Source organism: Pseudonaja textilis, chromosome 4 (assembly GCF_049901715.1).
Source record: "Pseudonaja textilis isolate UNSWEBS1 chromosome 4, rPseTex1.2, whole genome shotgun sequence".
NCBI lineage: Eukaryota > Metazoa > Chordata > Lepidosauria > Squamata > Elapidae > Pseudonaja > Pseudonaja textilis.
In genome coordinates, this window is record NC_141993.1 from 79,974,327 (window position 1) to 79,996,289 (window position 21,963).

At 37.1% G+C, this 21,963-nt stretch overlaps 1 protein-coding gene across 21 annotated transcripts in view; it reads left to right on the forward strand.

Moving 5' to 3' along the window:
• NAALADL2 (N-acetylated alpha-linked acidic dipeptidase like 2) overlaps positions 1-21,963 on the forward strand; it is a 608,345-nt gene that overhangs the window by 152,615 nt on the left and 433,767 nt on the right. For 20 of the 21 annotated variants that reach the window (XM_087933480.1, XM_087933485.1, XM_087933494.1 and 17 more), the window contains one exon: positions 19,496-20,105. In XM_087933480.1, the coding sequence (XP_087789606.1) occupies positions 19,630-20,105 (476 nt within the window). In that variant the 5' untranslated portion in view covers positions 19,496-19,629. Of the gene's footprint in view, positions 1-16,747; positions 16,829-19,495; positions 20,106-21,963 lie in introns of those variants that run through there. The other variant, XM_087933479.1, reaches the window with a different exon arrangement.

Consider the following 21,963-nt stretch of genomic DNA (forward strand, 5'->3'; position numbering starts at 1 on the left):
TTAGGCCAGTAATTTCTTCTAACAACCAGTTCTCCGAACTGCTTGGAATGTTAACAACTGGTTCTAGTGAGTAGGTGCAAACTGGTAGAATCACCCCTGGGTGCAACACAAGAGGGACTGCCTCTCACTGCATCTCTCCCTTATTTACCTTCACTTCAAGAGTCTTTGCCCTGAAACCAGTGTGGGATTTAACTTTTTTTTACTACCGGTTCTGTGGGCATAGCTTGGTGGGCGTAGCATGGCTTGGTGGGTGTGGCTTGGCGGGCTTGAAAGAGGAAGAATAATGTAAAATCTCCATTCCCTCCCCACTCCTGGGGAAAGGTTACTGCAAAATCTCAATTCCCTCTTCACTCCTGGGGAAAGGTTACTGCAGAATCCCATTCCATCCCCACCCCACTAACCTGCTTTCTAGCTCCATTCTCCTGTGCAGGGCAAAAAAAGAAGACCCCGCCAATCAGCTGGGACTAGGGAGGCAGAGAATAGATGGGGCGGAGCCAGTCAGAGGTGGTATTTGCTGGTTCTCCGAACTACTCAATATTTCCGCTACTGGTTCTCCAGAACTGGTCAGAACCAGCTGAATACCACCTCTGCCTGAAATCTATAATAAATAGCAAATCTGAAGTATCTAACCATGCCTAGAATGCATTTTATTTGCCTTTCCACCTTCCTTCTTCCCAGATGCCTTTTGTTTAAGTGTCCAGGTTTCTCCTTCCTAACATAACAGCAATCTACCTTTCCTTTGGAGAGAAAAAACAAAACACATTTTCTTCTACCCTCGGGTTCTGCTATCGGTGAAAAGGAACAGCATGTCTACATAGATAGCAGAGAGCCATGGGTGACTGCATGCTGTCACAGAACCCATGTTAATTTAAATCATATTTTTCTTCTCCTTTGGATAAAAGAAAAAAATAATAATCCTGGCAATAATTTCTTTTACAGCAGATTAGATGAGAAGGGTTTTTAAAAAATTCAACAGTTTTAGGTTCTGCATGAATAGTCATAAATGTTCTTAATGAAGAAACCTTGATAAATTTCTTGGATAATCTCTGTTAGCTGGCGCTGATAGCATCAGGAAATTTCAAGCAAGAGACAATGGGTTAACAGTACCGTAGATGGTGGGAAGATACTGCTAATTACAGAATCCAATTAAGTAGTTCAGTTGTGCAAATTTAGTGGCTGCATTTTTAATGACGATGATGATGAAGAGGCTGCTGCTACTATTTTGAGAGTGATAATGAAAATGAAAATGACGATGATGATGATGATGATTAGAATTGTAGTTGCTAAGGAGAAAAAAATAATGTGGCTGTGACAGAGTTACAATGTCCCTTCCCATTTGGGTGTCAAGTTAATCATTGTAGTTATTAAATAAGTCATTACGGACAAACATTTGTCTGAAATGGCATAGGGCAGTGGTGGCTAACTTTTGGGGGGTCCTGTGCCAAAAATTGTGCAGGTGCTAGCACGCTCACGCTCATGTGCCAGCACCCAGAAGGCAATGCAAGGCAGAAGGATAGTGTGTGTGTGTGTGTGTGTGTGCGCGCGCACGTGCGCACATTTGGTTTATCGTGTTTAGGATTTTTTTCTTAACAAATTAATTGCAAAAAAATCTTCATATAAATATTGCTTCTATATCAGTCAGCATGAAATCAAAATTTTGACTGCAGTATATGCTATTTTTCATCTGGCAAGATTCCTAGGAACACTTATTTGGAAATAAGTCTTATTGAACTTCATGAGAGTTACTTCAAAGTAGGCATGGATAGGATTAGGCTGTCATATTTCCTTGTAACATTCTCATCATTCCCTACTTGAACAACCTGTCCACTATTCACCCAATTTCTTTGAGATTAGAACCACATTCAAAATAATTTGACCAATAGTGCAGAGTTCAATATTAAACTTGGCAGATCAGGAGCAAAAATTAGGCTAATTCTGAATCAGGAATAAAAGCCGAGATATAAAATCTGCTGCTTTTTAAGACCATCAAAATAGTCCTGTTAAATTGAGCCAAGACCCATTTTAGTCCACTATTTTGCTTATCACATGCAGGTGGTGCTTACATACTAGTATTGTTCTTCTGCAATTTGTATTTAGAGGTATTATTCCCCCAACATAGAGATAACATTGACATTTCAAGACTTGATAGTCCTTCATAAACCTGCTCCTTTTTTGTGTGCACTAGTTTTTGATTTCTGATTCCTGATGAGAGGGGGGGGAGTGGAAGGAGGGGAGAAAGAGAGAGAGAGAGAGAGAAAGAGAAAGAGAGAAAGAGAAAGAGAGAGAGAGAGAGAACATGCACTCGTGATAATAGTCCAAAGTGACCCCTCTGAGTGACTACTCAGAGATTAAGATGCTGGGCTTATTGTCTGGAAAAGCTGGCAGCCCATGTTCGAGACCCAAGCACCATATGACAGGGTGAGTTTCTGTCTCTGCTCCAGCTCCTGCTAGCCTAGCAGTTTGAAAGTATGCAAATGCAAGAAGATAAATAGGTACCACTTCAGTGGGAAGGTAACAGTGCTCCATGATGTTATGCTGGCCACATAACTACAAAAATGTCATCAGACAGTACTGACTTAGTGCCTTGAAACAGAAATGAGCACTGCCACACACAGTTGGCAACAATGGGTATAGAGAAATCCACAGGGAATCATTTACTTTTGTTGATGTTGTTCCTAAAATGGGATCAGAACTCATGTCTCTTGCTTTCTAGCTTGTGTGCCTAAACCACCTCCCCAAACAGACTCTCTTTGTGAACTTAGCCATTTTTTTTAAACCACCAAAGCTTGTGTCCTTTACCACATCATGCAGTAATGACTTCTAGACATGAGGCTGTATGAATGTGCTTCCTTTTGACTTTTTAAATGGTGGGCCAGTATTGGCTTTTAGTGCTATGATTTGAACTCACAGCTCTAGATATACTGCTTATATTGGAGATTTTAATGATACCTAGTTTCAGAAGTAGCTGCAGGATATAATTTAAAAACTCAGGGTAATGGTTCTGGTGGCATCATTGAAGCTTTGCCTGATTTTCCATCTGTGCTGTATACATATAATGCATATAAAAATGGGATGGTTTTTGTTCATGTTGTAGTGGCACCATGTTGACTTTTTTACGATACTCTATAGATGTCTTGTCACATTTCCTGTAATAAGGGTCCTTTATCTCAGCAATTTGATGTGTTCGTCAAGTAACATAAGTGGATTTCATCACCACCACCTTTGATCTTGCATAATGCAGAATAAACAGAGTTGGAAGGTACCTTGGAGGTCCTCTACTCCAAACCCCTGATCAAGCAAGTGACCCAATACAATTGTGGACAAATCATTGTATAATCTCTGCTTAAAAATATCCAGTGGTGGAGCACACAGAACTTCTAGAGACAAGCCAAAGTTATTTGTTGTCACAGAGGGGAATTTCTCCGTAGTTCTACATTGGATCTCTCCTTTATAAGTTTCCATCCATTACATTTTGTCCTGCACTCAGATGCTTTGGAAAATAGGTTGAGCCCCCTCTTTTCTGGACATACCCCTCAAATATTGGAAGATTGTTGTCTTGCTCTTGGTGATAAGTAAGTAATGTTCATTTGTATGGAAAATTTATTGATTGTTTTTCCTATCTTTTTTCTGAAGTCGGGTTAAAGGCATAGTACAGAATTACATCACACATTAATTTAAAAATCTATGAACAAACCACACGTTCATTCTGATTAGCCTTAACAGCTAATAAGGTTACAATAAATGGCAAACCATGGTGGCAAATTGTTTTTTGTTTTTTTACTTTGAACTAATCTCCTAAGGAAAGATAGCTACTGCAATGTGTAAATCCAGCCCATGTACAACCTCTGGTACATTTAAACTTATCCACAATGATATTTCAATAAAATAACAGTTTTTTATAGATCTTTTATTTGTTTTTTTTTACACTTAAATGCAGCTCAAGAAACTTTCCATGAATATACGCCAAATTGCTTGAGAGCTGAGCATTGCTGCCTCTGTCTTTGCACTTTAGGATAGTTTTAGTACTGTGATGACTTTGATATCAAAAGGAAATCACTTTAATATGTGCTGATGAAAGTAATGGCATTGTGGATTTGCCAAATAAACTACAGCCCGAATAATTGAGGTGTTTATGTCATCTGCCAGATGGTGGATTAACATGAGATAATTCTGTCTCTTGCAATTACTTTCATTTAAATTTTAATAAAGAAACAATAATAAGGAGGAGAAAGAGTCCGTGTAGTTCTATTTTCTTGGGTGAGCTATAATCTATAATTATTAGCAAAGTCTAAAAGAAGACAAGTGTTTTTCATATTTAGCAACTTTAAAATGTGTGAACTTCAACTTCCCAAATTCCTTAGCCAGCATTGCTGGCAGGGAAATTTTGAGAGCTGAAGTTGATACAACTTAAAGTTGCCAAGTTCAGAAAAGAGTGGTCTGAGGCGTTCACATCTATTATGAAAGTAATGCAAAATATAAATTTGACCAGTGCTACTTAGGTAATTCTATTTCTGATCTTGTTTGTTTATTTGTTTACTTACTTAAATCAATTTTGATACATTTCAAGTCTACTCCATTTCATTTCCATATCTGTGAATGTTTAAAACAGGTGTGTGCACACATATATCAGTATATAAGTATGTATATTAACTAAATATTTTGCTGGATCTTTCCATAATTGCATAAATATGTAAAAGGTGATTTTTAAAATGAAAGTGATTGATGTATGTCTAACATTCACTTATTACCCATGGTAGATAGCACCTAGATATACCATAGTAGATTGATTTTTAAGGGTTGGTATTACATCATATCATAACACTATTTGAATGGTGCTGGAATATGAATGGATTTCCAGAAAAAAAATTACAGGATTGAGGGGACCCTGAGGGCATAGATAAACCACTAAGTGGCCTCAACAACTCTCAGAAAGAGTGCTAATGACTAAATGACTTCAAGGAATATGAATCCTTCCATTCTCCACCATTCAGTCAGAACCGAAGAAGCTTTTTGGATGAGAAGTTAAATGTCTTCAGGCAAAACAAGAAAGCCCAGTTGCCTTTTGAAAGAAAGTACCTTTGGGACAACCATGACCTGATTGACTGAGAATCTCCATAGATATTACAACAAAGATTTATCCAAGCTTCTGCCCATCCAGAATTGAAATAAACCCACTGGATCTACAAGCTACCATCTGGCAGAGTTTTTAAACAACCATTAAGATAATTTTAGGCAATTTTAGGCATATTTAAACTTATATGGCCCTGGAAGTCCTATGATGCCTTCTCCTCATCTTACATATAAGCAATATTTGCATGACAAGGATTAACCAATGAAATGATGCCCACCAATAAATGACTCAAAAAATGAAGTGGTGGCACAGGGAATTCCAGAGAACACATTTTAACTTGGCATTTTGTGGTCACTACCTTATGTTTTCATTTTATATTAAACCAAAAATGAATAAATGAGAGTCAGTGATGAACTATTCCATATGAAACCACTAGTGATGGACTGCATGGCGACTACCTTCCCAGTGGTGGGATTTAATTGTTTTTACTACCGATTTTATGGGGATGGCTTGGTGGACATGGCATGGTGGGCGTGGCTTGGTGGGTGTGGCAGGACACTGTAAAATCTCCATTCCCTTCCCACTCCTGGGGAAAGGTTACTGCAAAATACCATTCCCTCCCCACCCCACTCACCTGCTTTCCAGCTCCGTTCTCCTGTGCAGGACAACAAAAGAAGACCTAGCCAATCAGCTGGAACTTGGGAGGCAGAGAATAGATAGTGGTGGGACTAATCAGAGGTGGTATTGGCTGGTTCTCCAGACTACTCAGACTAATCAGAGGTGGTATTCACTACCGGTTCTCCAGAACTGGTCAGAACCTGCTGAATACCACCTCTGAACCGTCCTCCTCTCAGATCCTCTTTGGTTTGTTTTACATACCATGTCTGGAGCTAAAATAGCCAAAAATGAAAATTTCTAGAGAAATTGAATTTTTCATGGCCACCTTATGGCAGCAACTAAGAAGAGAGTTAACCCTTTGTTCACCATCTCTTCTGTGTCTTTACTGCAGACCTGTCTGGGAGAGCTAGATTAGCCCAAAACAAACACAGGGTTATTGAGGGTGAAAACTACCCTTCTGACCCAATGCTAATTGGCTTTCCACATTTGAAGAGCATCTAACATACCCCAATGAGCTATGCAGTCCAACACACTTGGATGCTAATGTTGACCGTCTGAATTTTCTGATGCCTGGCACCTACAGATGTCTTGGGACAGCAACTTCCCACATGTTCTGCCAGGATGCAATTCAAACACATCTGTATATTTTGCATCTGTTGACAGATTTTCTGTGCTAAAATAAATGGATGTTCTGAATACATGGATATTAAATATGATTAGTAGCATTTCAAAGCTTTGCCCAAAAAGGGGGATATTCATAAATGGAGAACAACATCAGTCAAGACTAGCATTTGAAATGGGAGAAATTTACTTGCTTTAATATAATAAACATGGTTGTTCACACTGCTACCTTGAAGTTATAAAGCTGCTAAGATTACTTCTGTTTTATAATGATTCAAATATTATTTTTTTCATGCCATTTGCCTGACATTTAATCTCATAACAACATTACTTTTATGTGCTATTGGAGATCTTTTACTTTTAATAATTTCCCTGTTCATAAATAAAACATTGAAACAATGTGGTACATTTACCATGGGTACAAGGAAGCTTTCTTAATAGTTTTTAATTCCTCTTGAATCTCTATAAATATATTGTCTCTTGTAAGCCTCTGTTTGCTGTTATTTAAACATGGTGTTTGACAAGCTTCAGAAATGGAGTGGGGAGGTTGATGCTATGGTAACTATCTACATTCCTAAGGTAGCTTTTAACATTCTCTTTTAACTGTAAATGTAGTCACCCAATTTTTAAATATTCTACTAGCTTGATGTATTTTTTCATTATAAACTCAGACTAAATCTCTCCTTACTGGTGTAAATCAGCAGGAAATAACTGAAGTTGGAGGAGTTTGAGTAGTACAGATAAAATAAAATAAAATTGGTAGATGTTGGATCCCACCCTCAAGAGTTGCATATTTGCTAAAGGCTGTGGCTCTTCCCAGAAAAATTGGGGTTGATAAAAAAATAAATATGTGCTTGCCACTCAGGTCCCAGGTTTTTTTTTCCCATCTGAGTTGCTTTTGTCTCTGAGAAGAAATTTGAGTGATTTTTCCCATCTTTAATAGGCCGTAATGGGATAGAAACCAAGGAAGAAAAATATCAGTCAAAATGCAGCTGGTATAAAAGAATAAAGGAGCCCAAAAGAGCAATATTCCAACACATAACACACTTTTCTTCAAAACCTTTAGACTTATTTTAGTCCATTAAAATAGAAGAGAAAAGTGGCAGCACATCCTTGTATTGGGAAGGAGAAAATTTTATGAGAATCTACTTGTCATCTTTTAAAGCATTCCTGACCTGCTCTTGAGTTGCCATAAGCAAGTGGAGGGATAACTGAACTTCGCAAGGAATTTGCATTTCAGTCAAAACAAAGCACATTCCAGCTGGTAACGTCATGGTCATCTCCATGGAGATACACAGTAGCTGGTGGGAGTGACTTCTACACCCTTTGAAATTGCTTCGTTGGGGAATGTGACTGATGACACATCTTGGTGGGTGGGGGGGAACAGGGTCAGAGCCAAAGCCCAAATTAAGTGAGGTCAGAGTTTATTTCATTTGGTCCGTGCTGACATGAAGCTCCTAATAAATAACTGGATTTCTTTTGAAGTTTGGTCTGAGGCTCATGATTTAATTAGGGCATCAGTCAGAACCCTAACACTACCCTTCCCCCCAAGCCAACAGATACTACTGGTTGAGGGTTAGAGTTTATTTGGATTTTTATTATATAGTGCATTAAAAAAAAAAATTAAGTTTCCAGAGTCACCTTTGTTTGAGTTGAGTGGCTATTTAAATTTGTTTAACAATAAATTAGGCAGGGAAAATCAAAGGTATAAGTACAGATTAAAGTGAGACCTGGCTCAAAAATAGTAATTGAGAGAGGGACCTTGGAGTCCTAGTGGATGATCACTTTGAATATGAGCCAGCAGTGCGCAGCCGCCGCCAAAAAAGCTAATACGATCATGGGTTGTATAAACAGAGACATGAATCAAGGTCACATGAAGTATTAGTGCTGCTTTATAAAACCATAGTAAGACCCCACCTGGAATATAGCAACCAAGTTTGGTCACCATACTACAAAAAAGATGTTGAGACTTTGGAAAATGTTCAGAGAAGAGCAATTAAGATGATCAAAGGCCTGAAGACTAAACCATATGAAGAATGGCTGCAAGTTTGGGTCTGGCTAATCTAAAGAAAAGAAGAATTAAGAGTGACTTGATATCAGTATTCCATTATTTGTGGAGCCGCCATAAAGAAGAGGGGGTCAAATTATTCTCCAAAGCACCAGAAGGCAGGACAAGAAACAATGGTTGGAAAACAATCAAAGAGAGAAGCAACCTGGAATTAAGAAGAAACTTCTTAACAGTGAAAACAATTAACCAATGGAGCAGCTTGCCTTCAGAAATTGTGGGCGCTCCGTCACTGGAGATTTTTTAGATGAGACTAGTCACTTGTCTGAAATGATATAGGTTCTCCTGATTGAGCAGGGATTGGACTAGAAGACCTCAAAGGTCCCTTCCAGCTTCTATTCTATTCTATTCTGTTCTGTTCTGTTCTGTTCTGTTCTTGTTCTTGTTCTTGTTCTTGTTCCTGTTCCTGTTCCTGTCCTCTCATGCCCTGTCCTATCCTATCCTATCCTATCCCTATTCCTATTCTTATTCCTATTCCTATTCCTATTCCTATTCCTATTCCTGTCATGTCCTGTCCTATCCTATCCTATCCTATCCTATCCTATCCTATCCTATCCTATCCTATTCTAAATAAGAAATAATAATAGTCAGCTCATTGATATTCCACAGTGGATCTTCTACCTAACTTGGAGATATCAAAGATTGAGCCTGAGATCTTTGAAAAGGAAAAGAGGTGCTCTATAAAGGTAGTCCTTGCCGTATGACCGCAATCAAGCCCAAAATTAATGTTGTTAGCTTGAGTTTTGCCCCATTTTATGAGTTTTCTTGCCACAGTTGTTAAGTGAATCATTGCAGTTATTAATAACCCAGTTGTTAAATGAATCTGGCTTCCCCATTGACTTTGCTTGTCAGAAGGTTGCAAAAAATAGGCAGCATGTTTGTGAGTTATTCATAAGCCAGACATTATTAACCCTTGTGCTTCCATAATCACAGCGCTCCTGGTGAGAAAGCCCAAACACAATATTACTGTCTGTCTATCTGTCTGTCTGTCTGTCTGTCTACCTATCATCTATCTATCTATCTATCTATCTATCTATCTATCTATCTATCTATCTATGGCATCAGGCCTCAACACTCTCAGAAAAATCTCAGTCTTCAGCTCCTTTTGGATGCTGGAAAATGTTGGCAACACAAATATGAATGTACACAGATGAAGAATGCAACAGACAGCTGAAACTTAAAAGAAGATGATGTTCCATCTATTTTGTCACTAACCTATGTCACTGGTGTCAAACTCTACGTGACGTATCATGACATATTACAATGTTTTTTTGCCTTTGCAAAAAGGGCTGGCCTGCACATGATGCATCTGGCCCATGGGCCACCAGTTTCTCTATCACTGACATGTGGGGATAGAGAAGAGTTTTCATAGAAGGGTTATAATGCTTTATTGAACAGTACGATGATGATGTGATGATACCTTCACAAAATTTTCTTGATGATAGTTCAAAGAGGGCTTGCCATTGTCTTCTGTTAAGACTTTTTTTTCCCAATTTTCGAGTCTAGCTTATAGCCCACTCTTTTCTCACTGGGCTGCCATCCAAATATTAACACTTTTTGATATCAGCAAATGTTGACATAGTTACAGCACTTGATTTATAATGTGTTTGTTCATTAAGTTTTGTTGTATAGTTCCACATGAGATTAATGTTTAATGAAGTCTATCCTGAAGCCCTCAAAACCACTATCCGTCTGCTCCCATAGGAAAATTCATGATCTGCCATTTAGATTACAACCACCTTCATTTTTGCTAACATATTAGGTCTTGCTATCCATTACTAGTCTAGCATTGGAGATCTTGTTAAGTAGACCTCCTCTTGGAATGGTGTGTGTATACCATACAACAAAAGGAAACAATATTCTTGTTGTGTTAAAGATTCCAACTTACTGTTGTATGAAAAAAAAAAGCAATGAGGCTTAAAAATGGAGCCTTTCCCAAGGTTTAATCTCTGTTGGAATGTATACCAAGTGAGATCACTTTCAGAAGATACAGTAAGGGGAAATAAATGCAGGTTGTCTTTTAGGTGTAATTGAAACTGTTTTTAATGCTCTTCGTGATTCAAGATTGGAGAACATCTACCTACCAAATAAAATGGAGAAGGCCATAGGGATTGCCATCTAGAGAAGCCAGAAGACATGCCTTTTCTGACACTGCCCCTTTTTCTGATATCCAAAAGACCCCTTCCTCTGTGTGTGTGTGTGTGTGTTTAAGTATGTGTTTGTGTGTTTAAGTCTATAAAGTTTTGGTTGTTCCATCAGGTGTTGGGAACAGGTTCCTCTATCAATAGAAAATTTTAAGATTTAGCTGGTTGTTTATATGTGATTTTATGAATTTATATGGAGTTTAATCTGAGTTATGGAAGTTAGGAGGTGGGAATTCTACACAGCTCAGAGATAGATGATAGATAGATAGATAAAGATAGATAGATGTGATAGATTGATGGATAGATGATAGATAGATGATGATAGACAGACAGACAATCAGACAGACAGACAGAAGACAGATAGATGAAAGAGAAAGAGAGAGATTATGCACAATCCACCCTGAGTTTCATTTTGCCTCTGCAATTTTGGAAGCAGAGGGAGGGAGGGAGAGAGGGAGGGAGGGAGGAAGGAAGGAAGGAAGGAAGGAAGGAAGGAAGGAAGGAAGGAAGATGAGAGTGAGGACCTTTACAATATAGCAATCCTATATTGATACTATATAATGTATATTATAAATATAGGATTGCTATATTGTAAAGATATATATAACATGAGCCAGAGAGTGGGCTACCTTATTAACAAAATAAAAGATGCCTAGTTTCTCTCAATGGTTAAGGAATCAATTTCTGTGAGTGCACTCCAAGGGTTACAAGTCAAGTGCAGAGTGGTTTTAGCGACCTGCCCATCTGTTTCCTTTACTGTATCCATTCACTTCGCTCTTGTCTCCAGAGTAAACCGTGAATGCTCATACCAGATGATTAACACAGTTCGCATACAGAGGTCTCTAGCTTTGGGACTACCAATTCCCACTAAAGGGAATAAATGTTTTATGCCAAGGCCACTAAACCTGATTGTTAGTCTGTTTCTTCTCTGTCGTCCTCTTTAATCCCCCAACACTTTCAGTAAGAAAGCTTGTCACTTTCCGTTGATGGTTATTTGAAATACTTCAGTGTACAATTTTCTCTTTGTCATTTTTAATTTCTGGATGCATTTGTCTAATTAGGAACCATGAAAGTGTCACTTGAATTGAAAGTATCATAGCTCTCAGTGTACATATCTGGATGTGTGGGTGGGAAAATACAGATCTTGAAAAATGAAATGTCATTTTGCAGTTAATTGCCGTGTGGAACAGAAACCTTAGATGAACATTTTAATGGTGAGGAGGATGGAAATAAGAAGCAGAGAGGGCATTTATTCAGATCCAGCTTGCTCAAGTTGGTACAGGGTATTTGTGGTGTGTATTTAAAAAAAAAAAATCAAAATTTTGTCTGTGATTTTCTAATCAAAACTTCTTCACTTTTATGTATATCAGATGCAATATTTTTACTTTTTTTGACACCTCCCCTCTTCCATGATTGCCCCTAGATTGGGAGATATACTGTATATTTTTCCCCATTAAAAAGCCTTTAAGCAAAGTTGTGCAGTTGTGATTTTCCTCTGGAAATTGTTGTTTTGATGGCACTGATGGTTGTTTCTTCCTCTACTCCACTGTCATCAAATGAGATTGCTCCAGTGAAGAGCCGTGGTGGCACAGTGGTTAGAATACAGTACTGCAGGCTACTTCTGCTGCCTGCAATTTGGCAGTTCAAATCTCACCAGGCTCAAGGTTGACTCAGCCTTCTGAGGTCAGTAAAATGAGGACCCAGATTGTTGGGGGCCATAGGCTGACTCTGTAATCTGCTTAGAGAGGACCGTAAAAGCACCATGTAGCAGTATATAAGTGCTATTGCTATGAGACCCAAACAAATTTGTTTTAATGAGGTGTCCTTTGTGCTCTTTGAGCTTGCAGACATTTCATTTTCCTAACTAGGTAACATCATCAGTGCTAGTAAGAAGGGCTGTTTGCTGTCAGTTTATATTCTGATGTCTTGCCTGTCTGCGTGGGTGAAAGTGGTCTTAGAGATTCTTTAGTTGCGCTGTTGGCTGTTGGCTTCTTTGGCAGTTTCTTGATTCTTAGGAGTTTGGCTCAGTCAATTTAGATCTCTATGAGTTGAATTTTCCACCTTGACTTTATCTTGCGAGTAATGATTTATGGCGATATGAAGATGAATGAAACCCACCAGTTTCATCCTTGATTTTCCCAGTTATAGTTAAAGTATGATTTTGTGTCATTTTTTTTCTTCAAAAGCTAAGTGTTTATTGTAAGAGTTAAGGGGCATTTTCACCTTTTTATTATGCCAGAGGGAAACACAGCTTGTGCAAACACTGACAGCTTTGGATGAGATTAGTTTAATGATAACTCTATTCTTCAAAGGGAATAAACTTTATGTGTGAGAGAAGAATCTTTTCACCAGATCTAGATCTGATTCCCTATTTAAACTGCTACTAATTTGTTTTGTTTCTATAAGTGGAGTTTAATAAACTGAAGGTCATGGACTGCACTGGTGAAGGATATTGTGTTGCTATGTAGAATCTTCTCAGAAATGCTCAAGAGAATCACCCTAACTTTGATACATATGGAGTGTTGGCTGACCTACTATGTTCATTTCTACTGGAGGCATTTTGTAGCTATTTCAGTAAGTTAAGCTTTTTTAAAGAGTTAAAAAAAATGGGGGGAAAACCTGCCTTTCTTTGCAATTGTTTATGGTTTCTTGCAAACTTATTTTTCACAAATTCCCAGATTATTAAAAATATGGCTTGATGATTGTGTCAGAAGAATTAACGAAGTACTTTAGATGAAGCACCAATCCTTGAGAGTTGTAAGTATCTTCTCAAATTCTGATGTGGCTCCCTAAAATTTTAATTTAACCATTTGGAGGTCTTTCTCAGTTAATAATCATATATGTGTTCATGCATGACAGAGATTTTCACTACTGTTGAAGCAAGCAGAAATATGATATTGACATTCTGATGACTTGGGAAATTCTGCAGATGGCTGTTGTGAATCTTTGGGAATTTCGGCACTTCAGAGATGGGCAATTTGGTCAGGGTGGTACTGCAAGTGATGGGATCCTATATGTGATTGGTACCCAATATTTATGTTCAAATAAAATACTGATTCCTGTTCAGCATGATGGTATCTACTCTCCTCTACACTCGTACAATACCTTATTTCAGGATCAACAGATTACTCAATTGTTGATCTGCTAATCTGTTTTTGCCTATTCATTCATTCATTCATTCTCTCTCTCTCTCTCTCTCTCTCTCTCTCTCTCCCGCACCCCCCCTCTCTCTTGCTGCCCAAACTCCCTGTATACGTGAATGTGTACACAGTGTATAATGTATATCTATCTATTACTGTCTATCTCTTCATGTGTGTGTGTCTATATACTGTATACTATATACTGTATCTATCTGTCTGTCTGTCTGTCTATTTATCTATCTATCTGATCTCCAAGTCTTTATGTGACCTTCTTTGAGCCTATTTTGTCTCACTAGATCTTTCCAAGTTGTTGACTGTTTTGTGCAGATTCAGTCCCGTATTCATGGAGAAGGGCAGGGAGGGTCATGTTTTAAGATGTCCTTGAGAATGTATTCATGTCGGAACACAACCATGAATTGAAGGTTTCCTTGGCTGCTTTAGCTAACTTCTCACTAAGCCATCACTGTGATGCATTGAGTAACTTTATTGTCACTACAATATGTCAACCCTTGGGCACATCTTTTAGATTACATTATCTTTTATGTCATGAGCAACACTTGTATGAGGAAGGTTTTTTTTGTAGCTGAGGGCTTTTGAAATGGAGAAGATTGTTAAATATGAGGTGAATTGGCAGAAGAATTATAGAAAGCCATGAAGAGGTGGAAGTGTGATTAGTGTTACAGAAATATATAGTGTGACTAAAGTGGAGCCAAGTATTTTAAATTCAGTACTGACCTTGATACTTTGGATTTCAGCCACTAGCATTTGCATTATCTCTCTTTTCTATCAAGAGCACATAATCTGTCTTTTCATTGGGCTCTGGATGGGATTTTTGTTCTAGGAAAAATATTCTGTTGTTGTTGTTTAGAAAAAAAATATATAATGAGTCTCAATAACAAAATCAAGTTAAGCTATTTGACAAAGCATGACGAAATGAAGAATTTTCATTAAATGGTCAAAGGTATCTCTTTGATATAGCTAACTCCATTTCTATAACTTATATATCAAGTTACTATCAGCTTTTTCTGGTGACATTTTCAAAATTATGGATATCCACGCAATACCAAAAATTAGTCAGTCAGTCAGTCAGTCAGTCAGTCTGTCTGTCTGTCTGTCTATCTATCTATCTATCTATCTATCTATCTATCTATCTATCTATCTATCTATCTATCTATCTAATTTCCCAATAATGGAGAGGTAATGCATTTAAGTGGGTAGGTATATGTCTGCATATACATTGCGAAAATAAATAGTCTAGATTTCACTACCAGCAGTTGTCATAGCAACCTGTGGTACCTACATGAGTTGGCACACTTTTGAATATATTCAGAAAGTTATTGTATAACAATGAACAAATGCCACATATTCAGATACATGAACTTCAGAAAATGCAAATAGGTGATTGCTCTGTTCGATTCACTATTCAAAGCTAAGAAAATCAAATCTAAGAAAGGACATATCTCTCTGCTGCTTAAATGTTTATAAAAACTAATTTGGACAACTAATAATTTATTATAATGGTCAGAAATATACAGAGACACAATTGGTAAAACTGATTAAAAATGTATATACGGATTGATAAGATAGAAGATGGAAGAACAGCCATGATGGACATGATGGAGACAAATTATCACCACTAATGTTGCTGTTAATTATTTTTTTCTTTAAAAGTGTATGATAACTGAATTGCAGTTGGCATTATTGACATTAAAATATTATTCAAAATATTATAATGAGTTTCAACATGTGTTATGGGAAAAGTAAAGGACTGTGGGTTTTAAAGGCAAGTTACAAATTGTTGGTAAGCTTTGGGCCAGTCTTCTGCAGGAAGTAACTATTTCCCCCCACCTGCCTTAATTTATCTTAATCACTAGATAAAATTTTTGAGAGAAATGTGGAGGTTTTTGTTTCAATTGAAGAATTTAAGGGTGAATTTATTGAGGTGAACTTCAAGAATTAAAATGGTAGGGATATTCCCCCATTTTCTAAGTTGGTGATTTTCCGCTGAAGAAAAAGTGTAAAATATCCATGGAAGTTAAGGCAATGAGAATTTTTGGCAAAACTGAACACCTTTAGAGGTATTCTTCCAACTCCTAATGCAGGCATCTATCTGAAAAAGCTTTCTAAAAAAGCTTTTGCTAATGACAAATTTTCCAAGTGGATATAAGAACTGTCAAAGAAATCTTGATCCAATTTGGAAAAGCTATCCAATTAAAAAAAAGGTTGTTATTAATTCAGGCTAACAACCGTTTCATGGAATCTAATATCATTTTTATGAAATGCTTGCATGGATAGATCGGTAAACTTTACTGATTTACGTACATCCTCGTGCCTGAAATTTTCCTTAAAGCAGTTATCAATATCACACTTGACCCTGCTAATTTGTGTTTATTTATTTTGTTTCATTTAACATTTACATTTACACCATTTGATTTTACATGTTATTTTCTGTTTAATGCGCAGAGAGCCGAAGGCAGCTGTTATAGAATTCTTATTTTTTTTACTTCTTACTCTGATAAAAGAGGTGATTTAGAAGTTTTCATGTTTGCCCTGTATTTACTATAGCATGCACTCTTAAGCATGCACAGACTGCAATTGGGAAGTAGTAAGACTTTTTTTTTTTCATAAATTCAACTTTAAAGAGGTCCCATACCAGTTTACAGTCATATACATTAAACAAAGAACAAATTCAAAAGATCAATCTAACAATGACAAAAAACTTGAAAGAATGGCAAAACCTAAACTACCAAGAAGCACTCTCAGTGAAAGTGAAAAATGTTCAAAAACAAGATCTGTGCAAAGAGAATAGAAAACCCCAACATTAGGGAATTATATAAAATTGAGAATATAGTAATACCAACTGTTTAGGCTTACATACTGCTCCATTATTACATCTCTCTTGGCAGTTTACAATGTAAGCAGTGAAGGGATTTAGCCAGTTCACACCACTTTGGGAGAAGTGGTTGTTAACTTTCTGAGCAGTTTGGGGAACTGGTTGCTGGAAGAAATCATTAGGGCAGAGAACAGGTTGTTAAATTATTTGAATCCCACCACTGAATGTAAGCATTATTTGCATATTACCTCCAACAAATTGGAACCTCATTTCACTGATCTTGGAAGTATTGAAGGCTGAGTCAACCTTGAAACCATCAGGACTGAACTCCAAGCTGTGAGCACAATCTGCCTGCAATACTGTAAACCAGTTTAGATCTAAAACAATAAGTATCCTGCTGGTGGCAAATCTTTAGATCTGTTCAGTTGTTGCATATGTGTGTTTGTGTGGTTTAGGAGACGGATTTTGAAATACTGACTTCATTGTAAAGAATTAGGATTGTCCAATTAGGTGCTATGCATTGAGACAGTTTTGGGTGCTTTTTTCCACCTTCATTTTGGTTAGTGTTTATTTTTTGATATGCTGTGTAATCTTTTTCTCCCCTGTTTGAAGAAGAGTTTACTCCCCGCTTTCTCTGCTGCTGGCATCTAACTAAGTTTATCCAATTCATGAAGCTACCTGGAAGATGGATCTTAGATAAAACATATTACTAAGTTACAAGAAAGAGAGGGAGACAGTGTGTTGCAGGTGTCATTCAGATAAGCGTCACTTTGAGGAGTTAATATCTGTATCTGCATTACATTCTAATTGATGGGTCTGTCTGCTGCTTGAAAAGCATTAAATTGCCAACTGCTTATGTGATGGAATCTCTATAGTCAAAACTATGAATGAGAATGAAATCTCGCTCCTGAAGTCAGTTTAGAAAACAATTTCTTGAGAATTCATTTTAAATGTTTAGATTAGAAGTCAGGGTTCTATTTTAAGAGCATGTCTGTTCAGATAGAAAGGGGCTAAAATGGCCACCCCTTCCACTTTGTCATTATAGAAGCCATTTTTGGAAAGAATATCAGCTGAGACATGATTCTGATACATCTAAAATAGGAGGGAGATGAAAGAAGAGGAAAAAGTATGACCTCCCCCAATCAGATCTGTAGAATAAATTTCAAGTGTATTGATGATTCAGGAAGAACCATTTGTTTATATACAGATTACAAAAATAAAAATAAAACTATATCCAGAAGACAGCATTTTATTGAGGAATTGGAGATAAAGGAATATCATTCTTAAATTTCTATCATAAGACAGTATTTCTCACTTTGTAGATTACTTAATGATTATTTATTTTTACCAGTACAATACTCCTCCTCCTCCTCCTCCTCCTCCTCCTCCGCTTCCTGCTTTTTTATGAATATATATGGATATCTTCAGTTAGTCAGAAGAAATAAAGTTCATTTCAAAGGAATATTTCTCTTTTAACTAACACGCTCACAATGTAAAGCATGTGAGACATAAGGAAATGGACCAAGAAGAAAGGAAAGAAAAAAATGGTTGGTTAGGTCAGTAAATAAGAAAAATAGGTGGAATTACATTATTGGTCACAATAATAGCAGAAGTGAACTGGTTGATATCTGAATTAGCAAATGGTGGTGCTTATATTCTACCAGCATATTAAGGATTATTTTAAAAATTCATCTTCCAGTGTTTTATTTATTTAATAATTTTACGCCACCCATTTTGCTTCCAGAAATGACTCAGATATGAAAGGAAACATGTCATTTAGGATCTTAGAGTAGGAATAGCCATTTTGGCCATCCATGCTAAAGTCTGCCACATTTGGGAATCCAAATTATTATAATCCCAACAATTGATTACACAAATATTCTGTTTTAACACATTCACCTACCCAAATCCCTCCATTTAACTTACTTCTATTTGTCTCATTCATTTGTCTTTATATATTTATAATTTTATAAGTTTTATGTTAACAATATTAATTGTATTAATATTTAGCACATAGAATAACAGAGTTGGAAGGGACCTTGGAGGTCTTCTAGTCCAACCCTCTGCTCAAGCAGGAGACCCTATACGGTTTCAGACAAATGGTTGTCCAGTCTCTTTTTGAATGTCTCCAGTGATGGAGCACCCACAACTTCTAAAGGCAAGCTTATTCCATTGGTTGATTGTGCTAAGCATTAGGAAAGTTCTTAGTTATACGTTGCTTCTCTCCTTGGTTAGTTTCCATACATTGTTTCTTATCTTGCTTTCTGGTGCTTTGGAAAATAAGTTGATCCTCTCATCCAATGGTGGGATTCAAAAAAATTTACTACCAGTTCTGTGGGTGTGGCTTGGTGGGCATGGCATGACTCGGTGAATGTGGCAGGGGAAGGATACTGCAAAATCTCCATTCCCACCCTACTCCAGGGGAAGAATACTGCAAAATCTCCATTCCCTCCCCAACCCACTAACCTGCTTTCCAGCTCCGTTCTCCTGTGCAGGGCAACAAAAGAAGACTCAGCCAATCAGCTGGGACTAGGGAGGCAGAGAATAGATGGGGGAAAGGCTAATCAGAGGTGGTATTTGCTGGTTCTCTGAACTACTCAAAATTTCCGCTACCAGTTCTCCAGAACTGGTTAGAACCTGGTGAATACCACCTCTACTCTCATCTTTATAGGTCAAATATTGGACACTGCTATCATATCTCCCCTAATCCTAGATATACTCAATTCCTGTAATTTATTTATTTATATTTATTTTTATGTATGTATGTATGTAATTTATTTATTTAATTTATTTATTTTTAATATGTTTATTTGTTTTAACTAGTTTTATTGGATGCTACCTAAAGGCATGTTTGTAAAATTGGTGGCTGATGAATAAATGAATTGCTCTTTTACTTAAGGAAGTTTTTTTTTAATCCCAACTAAAATCTGCTTTTAGTGTATTTTTTAAAAAAATATTATTATGTGTCCTGTTTTGACCTTGGTCTGTGTCATTTTTTTCCAGGCATTTGAACATGGCTACCCTATTTTTCTTCCTTGGTCTTTTCTTCTCAAGGCTGAATATATCTTCCTTCTTTAAGCTTTCATCCTAGTTTGCATACTTTATATTTATACATATTTAATGCAACAGCTAAAAGGATGGCTTACCAAAAAGTCCATGGAGATCAGAATGCACAGTATTTAGATAGCGAAGACCTTCAAGCCACTTCCCTGGAGTTAGAATGGGACATGGAGAAAGAACTGGAGGAGCTGAGCTTTGACCATTTTACTTTGGATAGAGCAGTCCACCAACCAACTGAGAATAGTCAAAATGCTGACTTGGAGTCTATTCAACCATCAGCATCTCCCAAAGGAAGATTTGAAAGACTCCAGGAAGATCTGGATTATATTTCACACCGGACACAGCACCCACCAAAGAACAATTGCTGCAGCTTTTGCTGGATATTTAAGCTATTTTGCACTGCTACGAGTCTATTTATTTTGGGGATTTTGATAGGCTACTATGGACATGCACAATGCCCACCTCTATCAACATCTTCAGAAGCCAGTAAACCTGCCATCATTCAGGATATTCTTAAAGGTATCGAAGCAAAAGATCTTGCACACATTTTCAGGTAAATGCTATATTTCTGCTTTTTAGTTGGATGATGCTGTCAAAAATATCTTGTTTTTATTTATTACTGTGTTTATCTTTCACCTGTTCTATAGGGGCTCAAGGAAAAATACCTCTATGGAGGTATTTTTCATTTTATCCCTTCAGCAACACCTCTAGCAGGTAGATTGGAGTATGAATCTTCTGCCAAAAATAAGGGATTCAGAATGGGGAGAAGCAAGACTTAACAGCCACGTTGGGTCCAAAGTCTGATAATATGTCTCTTTCGCTGAGGGATGTATCTTCCTTTTCTCATCTCTTTCTAAATCGTAGCTTAAGGGTAATTTTAAAATTTATAACCAAATCCGTGGACAGAAATGATCACCAGTGTAAGATGACATATGACTACCATCTGTTTATCATGAATTGGATGATTCATAATGTTTCATCTTCTTCAGCAAGGTATTTTTCACATTGTGAAGATATACATCAATAGAAATGACCTGCTGAATACCTTTAGGTGTTGTCGAAGTTTGTGAATCCTTTTGAATTTTCAATATTTCTGCATAAAGATGATGTAAAGCATGATCTGCTCTCTGCACAAGTCCTAAAAGTAGATAAAGGGAACCCAATTAAACAAATGAACCAAAAATATTTTATTTGCACATTTATTTATTGAAGAAACTAATCAAAGCTCCATATTTATGTATGATAAAAGTATGTAAATCTCTAGGATTATCACTTCATTTGAAGGGGAAATTAGAGTCAGGTGTTACAATCAATGGAATAATGAACAGGTGTGAGTATAGAAGATCCTGCCTTGTTTAAAGGTAAAGGTAAAAGTTCCCCTCGCACATACGTGCTATTCATTTCCAGCTGCAGGGGGTGGTGCTTGTCTCCATTACAAAGCCAAAGAGCCAGCCCTTTCAGAAGATGTCTCTGTGGTCATGTGGCCAGCATGACTAAATGCTGAAGGCGCATGGAACATTGTTACCTTCCCACCAGAGTGGTCCCTATTTTTCTACTTGCATTTTTACATGCTTTCAAACTGCTAGGTTAGCAGAAGCTGAGACAAGTAATGGGAGCTCACTCAATTACATGGTGCTAGGGATTCTAACTGCCAAACTGCAACTGTTCTGATAGACAAGCTCAGCATCTTAGCCACTGAGCCACCGAACAACAATGTTGGATATTCATGATCGAAGTTTGGTTTTCGCAACCCAAGTTTGTGAAAATGTGTTATGATTCAAACAAAGTAGATTACACAAGTTTATCCAAAGCATTCCACCAGTTCACTGTCTGGCATAATTGTAAACAAATGGAGACAATTCAATACATTATTAGACTCCCATTCCCAGGACTGAGTGAATGTAACCATACCAGAGCAAGACATATAATAATCTAGGAGGTCTCAAAGAAAAGTAATATAAGGAAAAGCTTAAGGCTTCTCTTACATTGGCAAATGTCAGTATTCATGAGACCACCATTAGTAGGATACTGAACAACAATAGCCTGAAGGGCCAGGTGCCATTGTTTTCCAAAAAGAAGATTGTGTCTCATCTATGATTTCCAAAAGATCATGTAAATATACCAGAAGAATATTGGAACAATGTTCTGTGAACCACTGAGACCAAAATAGAACATTTTGGATTGGATGAGAAGTGTTATGCTTGGCAAAAAGCAAACACTGTATTCCAGCATAAGACCCTTATCCCAATTGCAAAACATAAATTCAAAAGGATTCACAAACTTCTAAGCATCACTGTATACCGTATATAGGAAAATGAGTTCTATCAATTTATTTGGCATTGAATATTTTGACTTAATGGCTTATTTATTGGCTTTTTGCATTAATTTTATTGTTTGATAATTGTTCTTCT